This window comes from Mirounga angustirostris, unplaced genomic scaffold, assembly GCF_029215605.1.
Source record: "Mirounga angustirostris isolate CCGP_5_RB_7025 unplaced genomic scaffold, mMirAng1.0.hap1 SCAF_6, whole genome shotgun sequence".
Classification (NCBI taxonomy): Eukaryota; Metazoa; Chordata; class Mammalia; order Carnivora; family Phocidae; genus Mirounga; species Mirounga angustirostris.
Genome location: NW_026991714.1, coordinates 121,258,734 through 121,280,454, shown reverse-complemented (window position 1 = coordinate 121,280,454; position 21,721 = coordinate 121,258,734). Strand labels below are relative to the sequence as shown.

Here is a 21,721-nt window from a genome sequence, read left to right as displayed (position 1 = left end):
CACTATCTCATTTAACCTTCACAAAAATCTATAGGCCATATACTCTTATTGACCTCATTTTACAAATGAGGAAAATATCTGCAAATTGTGCCCTGTCATGCATGAGGTGACCACAGAGAAGTTTCTCAAAGCACTACACTCACCACAGATGCACCATAATACTAACTTTCACAATCAAGTCCCAGAGATTCCTCCTGATAGCTCCACCAAAATAAGGACTATTATCTTCAAATGTAAGTTTTCGCAAAACTACAATCATACGAAAACTATTGCCCAAATAATTAGGATTTACTATAGGTAACTAAGCAGAGAAAAATAAGCCTGCAGGAAGTTCACTATTATCTAATTCACATGCTAGCTTTGGCTTGTATTTACTTACTGACATGGCTGCATGATCACTGCTGTTAGTCTGAGGAGGAAATCAGCCAGGCAATCAAATAAAAAAGGAAAATGTATTCCAATAGCAGTAGAAGCAGTGTTTCAAGTAGCAAAATACACTACAAAACAGGCAAGTTGGCTCTGTGTGTTTGCTATAATTTAAGGGCATTAATTTATTACATACATGTGACCATAATTTTATTTTGGAGATTTGTATGTGAATTTTTACATCCACACCAATCAGACAAATCCTCCTCCAAACTTCTGTCTACCTAATCAAGTAGTCTTGAATACGAAGAACTTTTGCAGTTACTAAACGTCTGCTGAACTGGCAAATTTAGAAAACACCAACTCTTGCACAGGGTTCTTTGCCACAGAGCAGATGTTCTCAAATGTTAATCAAAAAAATGCAGACTTCTAAGCTCTGGAAATTTTAATTCAGTTGGGTCTAGAGCCAAGTACTGGAATCAAAATTGTTAACAAATATCTCTTCCCACAAATGATTTTAATACAAAAAGAAATAAAATGTCTATTTCTTTACAAATAAAAAACTGTATGATTCTGAAGATGCTTAGAAAGGATAAGCCACTAAGCTTCCACATAATCTGCTACTATAGCTTAAAAGAAAATACTCAAAGAAAGATGGCACATTAAATTATCTTGTAATTAATCATTTAAACGTATTTTCTTTCCAAAAAGTGAGGAACAGGTCAAAGCGAAAAAACAAATCACTGGTCTCAATTTAAATACATATACGCTCCTGCTGAAGTTCTGTACTAAATATATAGTACTAGCTTATTCCTTTAAAATATGAGGGCTAAAATTAATTAAATCTTAATTCCTTAAAATAATAATTAATAAAATTAAATTAAAATAGACTGAAAATACTGTTTACTTTTTAAAAATTATCTAATTTACTTTTAAAATTCTGATAATAAACCATATAATATTTAAGCACCATTTTTTTAAGAAAGATAGTTACCTGAAACATGAATTTAACCTTATTATATTATTAGATCAACAAAATTCAAAATTTATTTATTAGTGGCAGCTGAACATCTGGTATAGCCTACATTGAAGGTGCCCCTCTGTGTGGGAGGCGGTCTTCTTCACCAAACACACAATGAGTAAAAAAAAAAAAAACAAAAAACCCACAAGCAGGAAGAGAGGAATAGCCAGCCTGATCATCTTAATTAACCCCATTAAGCAGTAGGCTGGCAACTGTGTTAGCCAGACAATTCTCTCTTCTGGAAGACTGGACTAGACTCCAGATAATCCCTAAGTCCTTTCTAGATTTAACTTCCAATAAAAGTCAGGCAACAATATTTAACATAAACACCATGTAAGTCATAGGACTTGGTATGCTCTCATCATAGTTCACATCATACCATTTTTATGATTTATAGGTAATAAATCAGATCAAGGTGATTCATTACCATTACATATTTTTAAAATTAATATCCAAATAAGGAAAACCAATTTGTAAGCATATATATACAATATATGGTTATGTTTTTACTAGATAAGCACTAAAATGCATTCAAAGCTGCCTGTGCCATTATTTTAAAACTACAATATGTATTTTTCATACAATTCTTTCTGGTGTCACATGAAAGAGAGGGTGATTAAAACCTCTGATTGTACAGTTGACTATTAAAATTCTCTTTTATAATTTTCAGTCAGGTAAAAGGACATGTAAACCCATATACTTAACTCAGAAAAAAGTTTGAACCAAAGAATAAAGAACATAAAAGGGTAAGGCTAAAAGAGAAAATAAGGTGCCAGAACAGAATAAGTCTATGTTTAGGTTGGGACTTTACATCTGTATGAAATAATGATGCTTAGAAACAAAATATTATATATAAGGACCTCAGAGATGACCTAATCCAATCATTCTACTTCAAAGAGAAGGAAGCAGGTTGTTTAGAATCAAGATGGTAGACTAAGTTAATGTTTTTACTCCACATTCACCCTGAGATACAAGTGAAATAAAAAGCACAGAATTGCAAAAAGTAATAAATTTTTAATAGCAGAGAAAATGATTTCTGGAAGACAGAAAGCACATGAAACAGAGAAAAGAAAGACACTGCCCATTATTTGCTAATAGGGAACTACAGTGGAGCTGAGAGCCAGCTGTGTATGAGAGGTCCAGAGATGGCAGGTGTGAGAGAGGACAGAAATGAGAAATGGGATGGAAAAATAGGAAAGGTGATTGAAGATTTCTTGAACAACTATGCCAATGATCCTTAACTATAGAGCACAGGCAATTTCCATAACGAAAGAACATTTAGGGGAGAGCTGAGGCTTCTGGTATAGGTGGAAAGAAAGAGGGAGGGAAGGAGGAAGAGAGGGAAAAAGAGCTCTGCTCATTCTGGCATGGTGTACTGATAATGGAAAGAGAGGGAAAGAAAGCTACATAATTTATGAAGCTCAGTGCAAAAGGTAAATGTGGTGCCCTTTGTTCAAAAATTATTAAGAATTGCAAGAAAACAATAGCTGAGCACCAAATCACATGCAGGAACCTTCTAAACTCAAGATCCCATGTAACTGCATAGGTCACACATACATGAAGTTGGCCCTGAAGAGAGGAGGCCATAATCTCATGGTTGGCTCCATAGCTGCTCACTCTAAGGTGAAGAATCCTAGGCAAAATCACCCCCAATTCTTAAAAAATTCCCAGTTAATTCCTACTCAGGAGAAAGGTTTACAAAAAACAGGGTATTTACACAGTAGCAAAGTAAACTCCTATCAGCTCTCCAGGCCTTCCTTGTTAAAAGAGAATGAGCAAAATAAAGAAACAAAAAACCTATTCAAGGGTAACACAGATAATTAAAGAAACTGAAAATACCCATCAAAAAAAAAAAACAAAAACAAAAGAACACCTCTAATGCTCAGGAAGATTTGAAAGATAATATATCCTTTTTTTTTTAAAGAACAGTACTCTATAACGAACACTTAGAAACAGAAGTGGTTCATTAGAAGTTAAAAATTAACAAAATATTTTACAGAAGGATTGAAAAATAAAATTGGGAAAATCTCCCAAAACACAGAACAAAAAAAGATAAGAGGCAGGAAATGAAGGAGAGGATAAAAGACGTAAAGCATCAATCTGGGAACTTAAACATCTAACAAAATGAGTCCAGGAAAGAGAAGACAAGAAATGGAGGAAACAAAATTATCTAAAAAATAATAGAATTTCCCTGCACTGAATAAGGACACAAAATTTTTGAAAGGGGCCACTGAGTAAAGAGATAAGTGAATGAAATAAAAGCTCACATTTCCACACATTCCCATGACATTTCAGAATATTAAGGATTAAAGCACATATCCTAAAAACTGAATGCCAAAAGACAATGGAGAATGCCATAAAAATTATCAGGGAAAAAGCTAGTCAAACTAGAATTATATAACCAGCTAAACTATTAAACATGAGGACAGAAGACACTTTATGATATGCAAGGATTTAAATAGGAGGAAGTTATTGAGGCAGTTTAGCAAAACCAACCAGTGAAGCAATAAAAACATGCAGAATCCAGGAAACAGTTCCCCACCCAGAGATTAGAGAAGGAAAAATGCCAGGTTAACAGCTACACAGCAATTCTAGCAATTCCAGAGAGCAACTGGTACAAATTAGAGACAAAAGGTCTCAGTAGTTATCAAAAGATAGTAGATGAAGAACTGATGAAGTGAAGGGTTGGGAAGCTCATTATCTTTGTCCTACAAAGAATTAAGATACTGACTAAAGTAGAAGGAACAAGAAAATAGGAATATAAATATTTTAAATAAAGAAACAATAAATAGAAGAAATAAAACATAATGTAACAATCAATGGGAGAAATCGGGGGAAAGGAGATGTTGCTATGCATGCCTATCTTTCATAGTAGGGAATCACTAGTCTCTATCTTTAAAGATAACCACCAGAAGAAATAAAAACGTACAGTGAAAAACGGCAGTCTGGGAGAGTGGGTCTGGGTATGAGGAAAGACCAAGGAGAGGGGCTCCTTTCCATCCCAGACTATTCTGGACTATTTCACTTATTTCTATGTACGTGTATTAATTGGAATAAAAGTAAATAAAACAACCTCTACTTCAGGCTCTATGAAATAAAACAGACATTAACAAATTAATCCAGAGGTTGAATGATTTGTCTCTTTTCACAGTGCTGGTTGATTGGAACAATCAGGCCCAGACCCCAAATCTTAAAATTTTCAATATAGTGCTGCATCTTCAGAAAAAATTTTTAAGGAGAGAATGATTTTTTTTTTTTTTAAGTAAGCTCTATGCCCAATGTGGGACTTGAACTCATGACTCCGAGATCAAGAGTCATATGCTCTACACACTGAGCCAGGCAGGTGCCCTAAGGAGAAAATGACTTTTAAAGTTAGATACTATCTGTTTCTGACCAAATCATGTATCTTCATTTATTATTAGATATATATTTGTTTCTCACTTAAAGAAAGCATGTTTCAAAATTATATATGAAAATTAAAAATGCAAATTAAAGACTTAGAAGCACCAGATACATTCAGTAGGGAAGGAGACTATGGCCCTAAGCATAAAGAATTTACAAAGGATACTAAATTAGGCCATCAGTAAAACACTTTTGGCTGGAAGCAAAAATTAAGCCAAGGGAAAACCCTTCAAGGTAAACACCTTAAAAGGAACTAGATAGGGAAGTAGATACAGAATTTAAAGATCAAATAACATTTCCCTGTTTTGAAACTAGTTCCTACTATAATTTTATTATTGAACATATACTCTGATTTATTTCCTGAGTTAATCAAAAGTGAATCATTTTTCTTTGGCAATGTGATTTTAAAATCTATACCATATTTAGTGCTATTCTAGTAAATGTTTAACAACAATTCTCTGGGAAAAAAAGCCTTCATTCATGGGCGCCTGGGTGGCTCAGTTGGTTAAGCAACTGCCTTTGGCTCAGGTCATGATCCTGGAGTCCCGGGATCGAGTCCCGCATCGGGCTCCCTGCTCAGCAGGGAGTCTGCTTCTCCCTCTGACACTCCTCCCTCTCATTCTCTCTGTCTCTCTCTCAATCTCTCTCTCGCAAATAAATAAAATCTTAAAAAAAAAAAAAAAGCCTTCATTCGTAAGATTTGCTGATTGCCATGGTCTATCTACTTCTACCTATGGCTACCAAGGTGATGTCACTGAACACACAGTTGAGAAGAAATGTGCTCAACAGGCTCTCATAATAATTCCCACCACTATTTTAAAGCCACTTCTCTCCATAGGAAGGCATCTCTAATCTTAGAGTAAAAGATATGGGGAGAAATGATTCTATTAATATTTTTTGATTTTTTTTAAAGATTTTTTTTTTTTTTAAAGATTTTATTTATTTGACAGAGAGACACAGCGAGAGCAGGAACACAAGCAGGGGGAGTGGGAGAGGGAGAAGCAGGCCTCCCGCCGAGCAGGGAGCCCGAGGTGGGACTCGATCCCGGGACCCCGGGATCATGACCTGAGTCGAAGGCAGACACTTAACGACTGAGCCACCACATGCGTGCGCACAAGCAGGGGGAGGGATAGAGGGAAAAGGAGAAGCAGACTCCCTACCAAGATGGTAGCCTGCCACCACCACAGGGCCTGATTCCAGGACCCCAAGATCATGACCTGAGCCAAAGTCAGATGCTTAACAGACTGAGCCACCCAAGCGCCCCAATAGATACTCTTCTAATAAAGAGCTTTTTAGGCATCTATTCTGTAATAAAGATGCCAAAGATAAACTCATTATTCCTAAAAATCACATTTATTTTTTTTATTATTCATCATAAGACTTCTAGTAATGCAGAAAACCAAAAGTTAAGCATATTTGAAAGCAAAGGAAAACATATCTTTCTTGGAAGAAAAGTTGGTGCTTACAGTTCAAACAGAAACAAGATTAGTTTATTTAACAACTCTAGAGTAATAGCAAATGTAAGCACAGAAAATTACATTATGGCTAAAAATAAAATAGAGTTCTGACAAAGGAAGAAATATGAGCAAACTGAATCATGAATATATGATCTTCTATTTACTTCTACTGTAAAAGATAACCATTTGTTAGTATAAAATTTGGGTAAATTGGGTTCCCTTTGCAAATACACATATGAAGAAATTAAAGAGTCACTACCATTTATACATATCCTTTAGTGGTTGTAAAGCAGTAAAATACCTTTACTGAAACAAACACATAATTATTTATGAAGAAAGGAAATGTTCATTGTTCTTTCTAGAAGCAGACCAGTGCTGGGTCTTTAGGCAGCACATTCACAGTAAAATGTTACAGAGTTCCATTTGGCAGTCTTCAGGAAGAAAAACTAGATATGTTCAAGTTGCTCAACAACCTTTTCTATTTACGTATGTGTAAGTGGTGAATGAATGTTTAATGCTTTTTAGAATTCCTTTGGTTTTAAATTGTCTAGCTAATACGAAATCTTATTTTAAAAAAACAGAACTTACTTATAAATTAGACTTAAATTAAGTCTCATAATTGCGGAGAAGAAAATGACTTGAAAATATAAAAGAAAATATATGCCAACATGTTAACAGTGGCTATCCTTTGACAAGTTAACAGGTAATTTTTATTTCTTCTAGACTTAGCTGTATTTTCTATTGTAATGAAAAAAATACTAGAAACAAGAAGGGTTACTTACACATCTGAAAGAGTAAAAACTGCTGATTTCAAGAATATTAATTTAGGGATACAATAGTATTTATTTCATGTACTAATTAATCAGACTTCACGGACATCTGTTAGCCATTATAAGCAGTGCACTCAAGTTATAATTATTCACATAAATATGCTTATAAAATGAGTATCTTTCATAATTAAAGTTTTTAATGGCTACATAATGCAAAGGTATAGAACTCAGAGCTAAATAATATCAAGCCAAAAATGTAGGCATAAATACAAGAAAAAAAAATAAAGCATATTAAAATGAAACTAATACTATTAAAGGCCTTAAAACAGTAAGAGAGGAAGAAAGGAGAAGAAAAGACAAAACTAACATTTATTAATAGTACTTACTTTATGCCAAGCATCCTGCCAGGCAACTTTTTTACACACTATTTCAATTTATCCTATGATAGTCCTATAGGAAAATGGATTATGCCTATTTGCAAAAGGTAAAAGGTTCAGAGGTTAAGCAACTTGCCAGGATTCCATAGCTAGTAAATTACAAGTCTAAGGTTCAAGCATAAGTTGTTCTAACTCTAGAGTTAGAACTCTATGCTCTCCTCACTTCAGCAACCTGGCCCCCAAGAACAATAAAAGATAAATGGGTTTTTCTTTAATTGAGTCATAAAAAGGCAAGTTCCCCTGAGCAGATAATATACTTAACAGGGCAGCTTAACATTTTGGGTAATGGGGTAATACCAGTCATTACTGCAAATACTGCCTATTTAGCTCTATGGTCAGTAGAGAGCCTGGCTTCTCTGCTAGAACAAGGGGAAATGCAAATGAGTAAGTATTTTAATATGGAAGCATATTAAATTACTTTACTTTTCCATCTCCTGCATAGACATGCACTGGTTGAAACAGTGCAAGTGAAGAGAACTCATCCAACTCTACAAATACAAAGTATCTACAGTGAATATTATTGCTGGTCTTCAAAATCCTACAGCTTTCTATTGCTACCACAATGTAGTTAAAAAGTGGGGGCGCCTGGGTGGCTCAGTCGGTTAAGCGACTGCCTTCGGCTCAGGTCATGATCCTAGAGTCCCTGGATCGAGTCCCGCATCGGGCTCCCTGCTCTGCGAGGAGCCTGCTTCTCCCTCTAACCCTCCCCCTCCCTCTAACCCTCCCCCCTCTCATGTACTCTCTCTCTCCCTCATTCTCGCTCTCTCAAATAAATAAATAAAAATCTTAAAAAAAAAAAAATGAAAATCTTGAAAAAAAAAAAGTGAAAATAACAAAGTTCTTTCCCTGGGCTCCATCAAAACCATTATGATCCATTAACTTCCATTGTTCTCATACCTTGTGAGCAGACAAAATTCTATTGGTTGGATTATGACTTTTTTGGAACCAATGGAAACTTTACCAGGCAATGTGGTCAGCAACTGCACATCATGATTACCTGTGACTGAGAATATATTCTTTTGCAAGAGCGGGAGGAACTGACAAAAACTAAATATGCAATGAAGCTAAGAGTGCAGCTTTTAAACTAAGTGTTCTATCTTAAGTACTTTTTAGGGTTGGGGGGGGTGAAAGAGTTAGCTTTATCCCACAGACTCAACTTCAGTGTCCAATTACTTGCACTAATGACCAATACTTACACTATTTGAAAGAGTGGCCCTTGGTCTCACAGATCCCATTGACTCTAATTCCCTACACTGACCCTGAACAATGTCAAAACTAGGATGGATAGGGAACATGGCCACTATTTAACTCTTCATATCTAAGTGGGATAGCTACTTCTGTTCTGCTTAAGCTGACTGACTTGGGACTAAATGTGATAAATAATCTTCTGAAGCTTCTCTGACAATTGAAGGACTAGAACCAGCCCCTCCCTCCATCTGGGTCCAAAGGTAACCTGAAACTAAGGAATCATTTTCAGCTTAAAACATTCAAATAGGGGTGATTGGGTGGCTCATGTCAGTTAATTTGATTTTAGCTCAGGTCATGATCTCAGGGTTGTGAGATTGAGCCCCACGTCAGGATTCTCCCTCTCCCTTGCCTACCCCCTCCTTGCTCTCCCTCTCTAAAATGAGAAAACAAAAAACATTCAAATAAAAATGGTAGCTTATATAACATACACTGCTTATAAAAACAATGCATTCAATAATGTAGCCTCTGTTGTTCGCTTAAAAGAAAACAATATAGTTGAATATACAATTTGAGTGTTTCAGAGAATTAATGTACTAAGCCATAATATAATTATCAATGCTAGCTAAAACTTATTGTAGTCAATAATTTAATACTTTTGCTTAGGAATTATGTTTCTAGTTTATTCCTTGAATAAGAATATACTGTTGTTAGGTCCATTTTCTCTTTTCTTAGCTATGAACTATAATTTTCTATTTATTTGATCATGCCCTGTTTTTATTGTTGTATTTGTTGGTCTGCATTGTATAAAAGTTTATTTCCTTTACAGAAAAACTCTTGTTAGATGACATAAAAATCCAAAATGGCATATGAAGAATCACCTAAAACTAAACAGAATATCATAATAGGTTACGAGTGATCTAGTTAGGCCAGGAGTCTGTTTCTCTTGGTGTTACTACATTACACCTTATGAGAAAGCAGGATTTTCTTCCAGGTATTAGCCTCTTGAAGTGAGATATTTGCCCTAATCACTTCTAACATATAAACTCTCATAATTCTACCCAATTTATGCACAAAATTCCCACCCATCACATTGTGCCAAGGTGTGAAACAGATATTACAACATAAAAATATGTTATGTGTGTATCTGTGGATATGTGTGTGCACACACACGTTTATTCTTGTAGACTGCTTTTGGCTGGAGATGTATCCTGACAACATGAATTCAAACTAATTCAACAATTATTTAATACATACTATATGAGGAACACTTTTTTAGAAATTAGTTGAAATAAGAATTAAACATATATACAGGTTCCCTTTTTCAACACAAGGACAGCAGTTAGGAACATAATATAATCCCTGGGTAAGCTTCTAAAAGTTCTTTGGCAAAGATCCACTATTAAAATCTCTTTAGGAAATTCTTCTATTTCTTTTTTAGCAACACCTGCCTTCAAATATTCTAAATGGCCCTTTGGAGCAACTCATGATGGAGACAGAGTCAAAAGATGAGTACAATAACTTTTTTTTTTTCCATTTTAAACAGGAGGTATGGTTGGAGGCAGTCAGGTAGGCTTGAGATTAAATACTTTATTTTTGTGTTCAGCTACATCTTTTTTTCTTTTCTTTCTACATTTTATTATTTCAACACAGGTTTGGGTTTTTTTTTCCCCCTTGTGTTCAGCTACATCTTATTATGAAATAAAAACGTCAACAAATTTTTTTCCTATTTTATTTGTACAAAAACTACTCCACTCATGTTTTAATAGTAGTTCTATTATTTTTGAATATACCTTATGAAAGCATGTTCACTCCAACATAATCTCTTTGGTCTTTGCACTCCTCATCTGAAGAATCCAGTGTTCCAGCCTATTCATACCCAAATGTCCCTGCTATTTATATATATATTTTTAAGTTTCATCAATAGATTATTCAAAATGTAGATGCACTATGACTATATATGATAGAACAATGTTCCAGTTTTACTTTTACTCTCTAAAAATATCCAGTAATTTCTTGGCCTTTCTAACTGGAAAAGTCATTGATTATATGGACTTTTATGAGAACTACTCCTATTAGAGTTTATTTCAATTTAAGTCTACACTGAATTTCAGGGTTTTGTTTTGGTTTTGGTAGAAACAGAGTTGTAGTTATTTTGGTTGAAAGTAAAGTAAATTAAAACTTAAAACAACTGGCTAGGTTAGAAGTCTTCACAAATGGATTTATAAGAATGGAAAGAAAATATTCAAGCTAAGAAACTGGTTTGAACAAGTAAACCTCAAACTAAGATTAAATTCTAAAATATACTTTAGTAAGCAAAGTTATAATACAATATTTTGAAATTTTTTTATACTTACAGGCAAATGAGTAAACACTTGAAAGATGCTTCTCAAAAAATTAATAAGATCCATTAAATAACCACTAGCTCTTCCATCTGGCTCAGACATTGTCCAGTCATAATCAGCAAGCTGAACAAATGCATCAATTTTTTGATTAAGCTTGGTATATATTTCTCCTTCTGCTGCATGCCGGGCATCCTGACAAGGGACAAAATAATAAAAAATAAGAAATAGTTATAGAAGTAGATAATAGAAAAAGCTTTTTTAAAATTCTAAAATTTGTTTTATATTTTTCCTTGGTCTATTATTTTAGTCATTTATTTGAAGTCCAAGAAAACTGTTGGTTTTTTTGGCTGAGAGTAGTCTATTTGACTGACACCACTTTTTCTCCCAACCACATTATCACTTTTTCATTCTTATGTGGTAGGATAATTTATGCATTATTAATTCTGAATTGTTCTCACAGCTTTAAAAAGACCCTTAGGAGAAACAGAAGTGAAAAAAACAGAAACTGTCAAGAACCACCCCTGTCCACTGACTGAGAAAAATAAAGTTGGACAGTCACAGAAGAAATGGGAATAGTTGCTGGTGTTTTAAGTTGAAGAGGAAAAAGAAAAGAAAAGAAAAGAAAGAGATAGTTAAATTCTCAGAGGAGGAAAAAAGAAAGGATGGGAGTGATGCAAAAACACCAGAGTAAAGATCTCCAAACATTCTCTCTCCCATAAAAGCAGTAAGAAAACGAGCAAAAACTGTCAAAATCAACTTTTCCAGAACTCTGGAAATTAATTCAAAACTTGCAGCAATCCAAGTAGTGTTCATTCAAGAAAAACAGCTGTATCTTGGTAAGAAAACGAGCTTTGCAGGGTTTTAATGTGCCCTTATTTCCATTCTTCCTCCCTTGTTCCAGCTCCACAGTATCCTTGAAAACCAACATCCCACAACTGTGGTAAAAACCAATAGCCTGAGAGTCATCAAACAGGGCCGAATGGGGTTGGAGCTCCTTCAAAAACCACATTCCCAGAGAATTATCATTATTTCAACTATCTGATGGTTCCCTGGAAGACCCCACTTGCAGGGATGTCTTTATTTGATTTAAACTGAGGCTTGTCCAGTGCAAAAAGTCTTTTCTCTGGGGACATTTGTTGAAAATAATTAAAGGCAATTGCTTAACATCACATATGCCTGAGGCAGTGCATAACAGGGCACACAATCAGCTAACTAAAAAGCTTAAGAGGAAAAACTGGGGAATGAGATATCCACAGATAATTCTGAAAGGCTCTGACATATTCCTGGGAATCTAGAAGGCTCTGTACGTGTGTAGGGCTGTACACAAACTCAGAAAAGACCATAGTCCGGAAGCAGAAGAAGGCTCTAACAATCTACACATTCAATGCAATCCCCATCAAAATACCATGAACTTTTTTCAAAGAAATGGAACAAATAATCCTAAAATTTGTATGGAACCAGAAAAGACCCCGAATAGCCAGAGGAATGTTGAAAAAGAAAAGCAAAGCCGGCGGCATCACAATTCCGGACTTCCAGCTCTATTACAAAGCTGTCATCATCAAGACAGCATGGTACTGGCACAAAAACAGACACATAGATCAATGGAACAGAACAGAGAGCCCAGAAATGGACCCTCAACTCTATGGTCAACTCATCTTCGACAAAGCAGGAAAGAATGTCCAATGGAACAAAGACAGTCTCTTCAGCAAATGGTGTTGGGAAAATTGGATAGCCACATGCAGAAGAATGAAACTGGACCATTTCCTTACACCACACACAAAAATAGACTCCAAATGGTTGAAAGACCTCAATGTGAGACAGGAGTCCATCAAAATCCTAAAGAACACAGGCAGCAACCTCTTTGACCTCAGCCGAAGCAACTTCTTCCTAGAAACATCGCCAAAGGCAAGGGAAGCAAGGGCAAAAATGAACTATTGGGACTTCATCAAGATAAAAAGTTTTTGCAAAGCAAAGGAAACAGTCAACAAAACCAAAAGACAACTGACAGAATGGGAGAAGATATTTGCAAATGACATATCAGATAAAGGGCTAGTATCCAAAATCTATAAAGAACTCATCAAACTCAACACCCAAAGAACAAAGAATCCAATCAAGAAATGGGCAGAAGATATGAACAGACATTTTTCCAAAGACGACATCCAAATGGCCCACAGACACATGAAAAAGTGCTCAATATCGCTCGGCATCAGGGAAATCCAAATCAAAACCTCAATGAGATAGCACCTCACACCAGTCAGAATGGCTAAAATTAACAAGTCAGGAAACGACAGATGTTGGCGGGGATGCGGAGAAAGGGGAACCCTCCTACACTGTTGGTGGGAATGCAAGCTGGTGCAGCCACTCTGGAAAACTGTATGGAGGTTCCTCAAAAAGTTGAAAATGATCCAGCAATTGCACTACTGGGTATTTACCCCAAAGATACAAAAGTAGGGATCCGAAAGGGTACGTGCACCCCGATGTTTATAGCAGCAATGTCCACAATAGCCAAACTGTGGAAAGAGCCAAGATGTCCGTCGACAGATGAATGGATAAAGAAGAAGTGGTATATATATACAATGGAATATTATGCAGCCATCAAAAGGAATGAGATCTTGCCATTTGCAACGACGTGGATGGAACTGGAGGGTATTATGTCGAGTGAAATAAGTCAAACAGAGAAAGACATATATCATATGATCTCACTGATATGAGGAATTCTTAATTGCAGGAAACAAACTGAGGGTTGCTGGAGTGGGGGGTGGGGTGGGAGGGATGGGGTGACTGGGTGATAGACACTGGGGAGGGTATGTGCTCTGGTAAGCGCTGTGAATTGTGCAAGACTGTTGAATCTCAGATCTGTACCTCTGAAACAAATAATGCAATATATGTTAAGAAAAAAAAAAGAAGAAAAAGAAGGTAGCGGGAGGGGAAGAATGAAGCAGGGGAAATCAGAGGGGTAGACGAACCATGAGAGACGATGGACTCTGAAAAACAAACAGGGTTCTAGAGGGGAGGGGGTTGGGAGGATGGGTTAGCCTGGTGGTGGGTATTGAGGAGGGCACATTCTGCATGGAGCACTGGGTGTTATGCACAAACAATGAATCATGGAACACTTCATCTAAAACTAATGATGTAATGTATGGGGATTAACATAAGAATAAAAAAAAAAAAAAGAAGGCTCTAAGCTCTCATCTATGACTGACCTTGAAGCCCTGTGCAAGCAGGAAGTGAATGCTAAAGCAGTGTCGTCAAATGCCTGAGTGTTGAATACACACACAGAGTTCTTTAGCAAAGACTGGGGAACTTATTGGTTCCAGGCTTTTAAGGAAATCTGTGTCCAATCATTAGCTCTCCACAAAGCTAACCAAGCAGAGACTTCAGTGGTCACAGAGGAAAAAGAACACAGACTTTATAGAATTAATTCAGAAAAGTCACAACCAACCAACCACCAGGAAGAAACAACAAACACCAAACCTTGGGAAGAGAGGAAAATCTCATTTCCAGAATTACCACAATATATTATTTAAGTGTCCTGTTTTCAACAAATTTATAAGTCACACAAAGTAATAAGAAAGTATGACCCATAGACAGGAAAAAAAAGCAATCAACAGAAACTCTTACTAAGGAGGTAGTCATCGGACTTATAAAACGAAGACTTTATTTTTTTTTAAAGATCTTTTTTTTTTAGAGAGAGAGAGTGTGTGCATGAGCGGCGGAGGGCGGGGGGGGGGGGAGGGCGGCAGAAGGAGAGGGGAAGCAGACTACCCATTGAGCAGGGAGCCTGACACGGGGCTCAATCTCACAACCCTAAGATCATGACCTGAGCTGAAACCAAGAGTCAGATGCTCAACCAACTGAGCCACCCAGGTGCCCCAAGACAAAGACTTTAAATCAGCTATTTAAAATATGTCCAAAGACTATAGGAAACCACATCTAAAGAACTAAAGGAAAATATAGCAGTGCCTCAAGAAATAGAACATAAATAAAAAGACAAATATTTTTTTAAAATAGAAATTCTGCAATTGAAATGTACAATAAATGAAATGAAAAAATTATTGCAAGGGTTCAACAGATTTGAGCAGGCAGAAGAAAAAGATTTCATCAACAATATAAACAAACTAGACTTAACAGACATCCATAGAATATCCCACACTCAAAAACAGCAGAGCATGCATTATTTTCCAAGTGAACATGGGATGCTATTCAGAATAGGGCATATGTTAAGACCATAAAAAAGCCTTAAAAGGACTTAAATCATACAAAGTATGCACTCCAAGCACAACAGAATGAGATTAGAAATTAGTAACATTACAGAAGGGAGGGTGTTGGGGGGATGGGGTAACCAGGTGATGGATATTAAGGAGGGCACGTGTTGTGATGAGCACTGGGTGTTGTTACACACAACTAATGAATCGTTGAACACTACATCAAAAACTAATGATGTACTATATGTTGACTAACTGAACATAATAAAAATAAATAAATAAAATAAAATAAAAATGATAAAAAAAGAAATTAATGATAGCAGGACATCTGGGAAATTCACAAATATGTGGAAATTAAACATTAGACTCCATTAAATAACCAACGGGTCAAAGAAGTAATCAAGATCAAAATCAGAAAATATTTTGAGATAAAACAAAAACAAAACAGGGGCGCCTGGGTGGCTCAGTCGTTGGGTGCCTGCCTTCGGCTCAGGTCATGATCCCAGGGTCCTGGGATGGAGCCCTACATCGGGCTCCCTGCTCCATGGGAAGCCTGCTTCTCCCTCTCCCACTCCCCCTGCTTGTGTTCCCTCTCTTGCTGTGTCTCTCTGTCAAATAAATAAATAAAATCTTTAAAAAACAAAACAAAACAAACAGAAAAACACAATACCAAAACTTATGGGACTTAATGAAAGCAGCACTTACAGAAAATTTACAGTATGCATGCCTATATTATAAAAGAAAAAAGATCTCAAATCAATCACCTAAACTTTCACCTTAAAAAACTAGAAAAAGAAGAAATGGTAGTTGTGGGTTCTCAGACAACAGCACTCTGAAAGAATGGCATGAGGGAGACTGTGCAGACTAGGCATTGTGGCCTTTGAACCAAGACAAAAGATCCCCATGTCTAAGTTTTCTCTTAAAGGCTCACATAAACTTATGGAGCATCTTGAAAGTTAAAACTGGAACAATCTCTGTCTTTCTCACAAGTTTTTTTTGGTTTTTTTGGGGGGGGAGGGGGACTGCACAAGCCCCTGGAATGCTTTGTACAAAACACCTTAAGGAAGGTGAACAACTTATCACCCTGAACAGTAAAGCATGAGAGCTAAATTTAATTTGATTTGGGGGTAGATTGGGTTTGACAATGTAATATTTCTGATAAAACTAATATCTACTTAGATTTTTTACTAAGAAGAGACTTCAGTATCACTAACCATTAGTAGTCACATATTCTATTTGAATACAGTTTAATCTAATATACAATTTATATCATGTCTATGAATAAGATCACTATAATAAGACACTGAGAGGAGTAAGACTGCTCCTGCCCTCAAGGATATCACAATCCATGGAGAGATACAATACTGTTGCCCCTCCTTACCTACGGTTTCACTTTCTGCAGTTACCCACAGTCAACCACGGTCCAGAAGCAGAAGATCCTCCCTCTGACATATCACCAGATGGTCAACAGCAGCCTAATGCCACATCACAATGCCTATGTCATTCACCTTACTCCCTCTCAGCACATCAGCATTTTATCATCTCACATCATCACAAAAAGAAGGGGGGAGTACAGTACAATAAGGTATTTTGAGAGAGAAAGACCATATTCACATAACTTTTATTGCAGTACACTGTTAGAATTGTTCTATTTTATTATTAGGTATTAATCTTTTACTGTGCTTAATTTATTTTATTTTTTTATTTTTTTAAAGATTTTATTTATTTATTTGACAGAGAGAGACACAGTGAGAGAGGGAACACAAGTAGGGGGAGTGGGAGAGGGAGAAGCAGGCTCCCCTCAGAGCAGGGAGCCCGATGCGGGACTCGATCCCAGGACCCTGGGATCATGACCTGAACTGAAGGCAGTCGCTTAACCAACTGAGCCACCCAAGCGCCCAACTGAGCCACCCAGGCGCCCTACGGTGCTTAATTTATAAGTTAAACTTTATCATAGCTATGGGTATATAGGAAAAAACAATATATATAGGGTTTGGTACTATCCGAGGTTTCAAGCATCCACTGGGGATGGCTTGGACATATCCTCTGAGTATAAGGGGGGACCTGTATAACAAAACATAACTAGTGCTATAGGAGAGGTTTAACAAAGCATCCTGAGTGAACATAGAGGAAATAATTATTACTTATTTGATAAAAGTCTTGATGGAGAGGATGTCATTTGAGTTGTAACTTTAAAAAATATAATCAGGAACCCTTACTAGGTATTTTGGTTTGTGTGCCTTAAGAAATTTTCAGGAGAACAGTGTAAGAGAAGGTAAATGTGAACAATCAAAATGTGCCATTTTCACATTTTAATACTTTTTTGCCTCCCTCCCCAGTTTTCACAATGTCTGACCACTCACTACTCACTGCCACACTGGACTGAAAGAAAACCAACTACTGACAGTCATCTTTCCATTTGCATGCCTATTTTCATAGCAGGACTGGAATGGGACTACCAAGAAAGATTCTTCTTCTCTCCCCACTCAGAGATCTAACACAAATTTGACATAGACAATACAAACTTTCACAGTGTCTCTCCTCAACTACAGAATAAATTAAAAATAAACACTACTTTAAATAAAACAGGAATTTAAGATAAGCTAATATTAACATCATTGACTGAAATTTTACTGAAGCACTACTAACTATGGGAGTAGCAAATTAGTTCTGACTCAAAATAGTTACTTCTAGCAACTTAAGCCATGTCTATTAAAATTTTTAATGCAATGCAAATTTACTCAGAAAAACTTGAAGATTGAGAAGCTTAACATTAGCACTTATCAATAACACATTATTGGCCACTATAAATTTGGTACTCTGAGTAATGTAGGTACAAAACATCCACTGACATCTACGCTCCATTAAACCAGGAAGTGTTTGTGTCTGTTTCTGTTCACCTAGAATACTGCTTGCAGAAGAGTAGGCAATAGATGAGTACTTGCTAAAAGTTTTTTTTTAATTTCCTGCCTTGAAATTTATTTATAACCTAGTTGGAAAAGAAAACTACCTCAAAACAATCACAGAATGAATAAATATTAACAAATTAGTGCGGAGTATGTGTCTAGTAAAAGTATAGCAAAAAAGGAGAGACCATGTGGGCTGGAAAGGAGCTTATTGTCACTTGCTGATCCAGTTACTATTACTGAGTAACAAGTTACCCCCAAATCTTAGTGGCTTAAAATAATAAGAATTTTATTATGCTTAAAGTTTCTAGTGGTTAGAAGTGCAGACATGGAACAGTGGAGATGACTTTGCTCCACTATATCAGAGACCTCAGCTGGGACAACTTGAAGGCTGGGAACAAGACCTAAGAGCTGGGGGTTGGACCAAAACTGTTAGAACTCATACAGGAATTCAGTAAAGTGGCAGAATATAAAATCAATGCACAGAAATCAGTGCCATTCCAATACACCAACAACAAGACAGAAGAAAGAGAAATTAAGGAGTCAATCCCATTTACAACTGCACCCAAAATCATAAGATACCTAGGAATAAATCGAACCCAAGAGGTAAAGAATCTGTACTCAGAAAACTATAAAATACTCATGAAAGAAATTGAGGAAGACACAAAGAAACGGAAAAACGTTCCATGCTCATGGACTGGAAGAACAAATATTGTGAAAATGTCTATGCTACCTAGAGTAATCTACACTTTTAATGAAATCCCTATCAAAATACCATGAACTTTTTTCAAAGAAATGGAACAAATAATCCTAAAATTTATATGGAACCAGAAAAGACCCCGAATAGCCAGAGGAATGTTGAAAAAGAAAAGCAAAGCTGGTGGCATCACAATTCTGGACTTCAAGCTCTATTACAAAGCTGTAATCATCAAGACAGTATGGTACTGGCACAAAAACAGACACATAGATCAATGGAACAGAACAGAGAGCCCAGAAATGGACCCTCAACTCTATGGTCAACTCATCTTCGACAAAGCAGGAAACAATGTCCAATGGAAAAAAGACAGTCTCTTCAACAAATGGTGTTGGGAAAATTGGATAGCCACATGCAGAAGAATGAAACTGGAGCATTTCCTCACACCACACACAAAAATAGACTCCAAATGGATGAAAGACCTAAATGTGAGACAGGAATCCATCAAAATCCTTGAGGAGATGGGACGCCTGGGTGGCTCAGTCGTTAAGCGGCTGCCTTTGGCTCAGGTCATGATCCCAGAGTCCTGGGATCGAGCCCCGCATCGGGCTCCCTGCTCGGCGGGAAGCCTGCTTCTCCCTCTCCCACTCCCCCTGCTTGTGTTCCTGCTCTCGCTGTCTCTGTCTCTGTCAAATAAATAAATAAAATCTTTAAAAAAAAAAAAATCCTTGAGGAGAACACAAGCAGCAACCTCTTCGACCTCAGCCACAGCAACTTCTTCCCAGAAACAACGCCAAAGGCAAGGGAAGCAAGGGCAAAAATGAACTATTGGGACTTCATCAAGATAAAAAGCTTCTGCACAGCAAAGGAAACATTTGCAAATGCATATCAGATAAGGGCTGGTATCCAAAATCTGTAAAGAACTTAATCAAACTCAACACCCAGAGAACAAATAATCCAATCAAGAAATGGGCAGAAGACATGAACAGACATTTCTGCAAAGAAGACATCCAAATGGCCAACAGACACAGGAAAAAGTGCTCAACATCGCTCGGCATTAGGGAAATCCAAATCAAAACCGCAATGAGATACCACTCACACCAGTCAGAATGGCTAAAATTAACAAGTCAGGAAACGACAGATGTGGGCGAGGATGCAGAGAAAGGGGAACCCTCCTACACTGTTGGTGGGAATGCAAGCTGGTGCAGGCACTCTGGAAAACAGTATGGAGATTCCTCAAAAAGTTAAAAATAGAGCTACCCTACAACCCAGCAATTGCATTACTGGGTATTTACCCCAAGAATACAAATGCAGTGATCTGAAGGGGCACCTGCACCCCAATGTTTATAGCAGCAATGTCCACAATAGCCAAACTATGGAAAGAGCTAAGCTGTCCATCAACAAATGAATGGATAAAGAAGATATGGGGTATATATATATATATAATATATATATATATATACACACACACATACCCACACACACAATGGAATATTATGCAGCCATCAAAAAAAAATGAAATCTCTTGCCATTTGCAACGACGTGGATGGAACTAGAGGGTATTATGCTAAGTGAAATAAGTCAATCAGAGAAAGACAAATATCATATGATCTCACTGATATGAGGAATTTGAGAAACAAGACAGGATAATAGGGGAAGGGAGGGAAAAATGAAACAAGACGAAACCAGAGAGGGAGACAAACCATAAGAGACTCTTAATCTTAAGAAACAGGGTACCTGGCCTTCTTACATGGCAGCTCAGGCCTCCAAGCATGTGTGTTCCATGCTTGGAATAACTGGAATAAGGTAGAAGTGTCATTGCCATTTAAATCCTCACCTCAGTGTCTCACAACATTATTTCCACTGTACCCTACTGGTTAAAGCAGTCACCAGCTGGTCCAGATTCAAGGGGAGGGGTCATAGATCCCTACTTCTCCATAAGAAAAGTGTCAAGGAATCTGAGGCCATTTTAAAAATCACCATCCTACTAATAATGAATAATGGAGAAATGGCCCATAAAGAAATGGCCCATGGGTTTGAGAAAATGGGAAGGGGTTTGATTTCCACTTATCTTTACTTGAGCAAATTACTTTTGTAAATCCTATTTTTCTCATCTATGAAAACAGAATCATCACCACAACCTCAGAGTGCTATTTTGAGCAAACTTCTATAATTAATGTAATGTACCTAACAGTACTTGGCAGCCAGGTATTCAAAAAAAATGCTTGTTTCCCTACACTCATTAGTATTGGGTACCTAGTAATGCTCAATAAATGCTTAGTGAGTGAACTGCATGGAAACAATAGCAAATTGAAACCCCAAGCCATCCAAATTACCCAAGTTAGCTTAAATTACTGTAGTTATCTGCATGTAAGGGAGTAAAACACTGGGTATTAAACATTCACAGGATTTTTTTTTTTTTTTTTTTTGCGAGAGAGAGAATGAGAGAGAGCACGAGAGGGAGGAGGGTCAGAGGGAGAAGCAGACTCCCTGCTGAGCAGGGAGGCCGATGTGGGACTCGATCCCAGGACTCCAGGATCATGACCTGAGTCGCTTAACCAACTGAGCCACCCAGGCGCCCGTATTTTTTTTTTTTTTTAATGGAATGGTAGAGAAATGGAAAAGGGAGTCACATTTAATGTGCAATAGCCATGGTAGTAATATATATCTCTCTTTAATCCACGAGCATTAAGAGCACAAATCCAAGATGGCAAATGCTTAGAGCCCACAGAACTACGCCACAACACACGTTTATTGATACCACTTAAATGCTAATTTCTCAAAACAATATAAATGTTTATTTACCACTTTGCATTTTGCCTTGGTGTTCACAATCAGCCCACTCTATTTCATGTCTCACTACCATTACTGAATCTAAGCAGAAAAATATAGATCATTATAGAGATGAAGCTAGACTGCTATGCCAGAAGGCA

General features: G+C 36.9%; 1 protein-coding gene across 12 annotated transcripts in view; it reads right to left on the bottom strand.

Annotated features, from left to right (window-relative positions):
• The window catches only part of EXOC6 (exocyst complex component 6), a 355,061-nt gene that overhangs the window by 67,758 nt on the left and 265,582 nt on the right, over window positions 1-21,721 (bottom strand). For 11 of the 12 annotated variants that reach the window (XR_010412520.1, XM_064595028.1, XM_064595026.1 and 8 more), the window contains one exon: window positions 10,996-11,175. Coding sequence is in view for 10 of the 12 variants with exons in the window: in XM_064595028.1 (XP_064451098.1) it covers window positions 10,996-11,175 (180 nt within the window). In the remaining 2 variants the exon portion in view is untranslated. Of the gene's footprint in view, window positions 1-10,995; window positions 11,176-21,721 lie in introns of those variants that run through there. The other variant, XM_064595031.1, reaches the window with a different exon arrangement.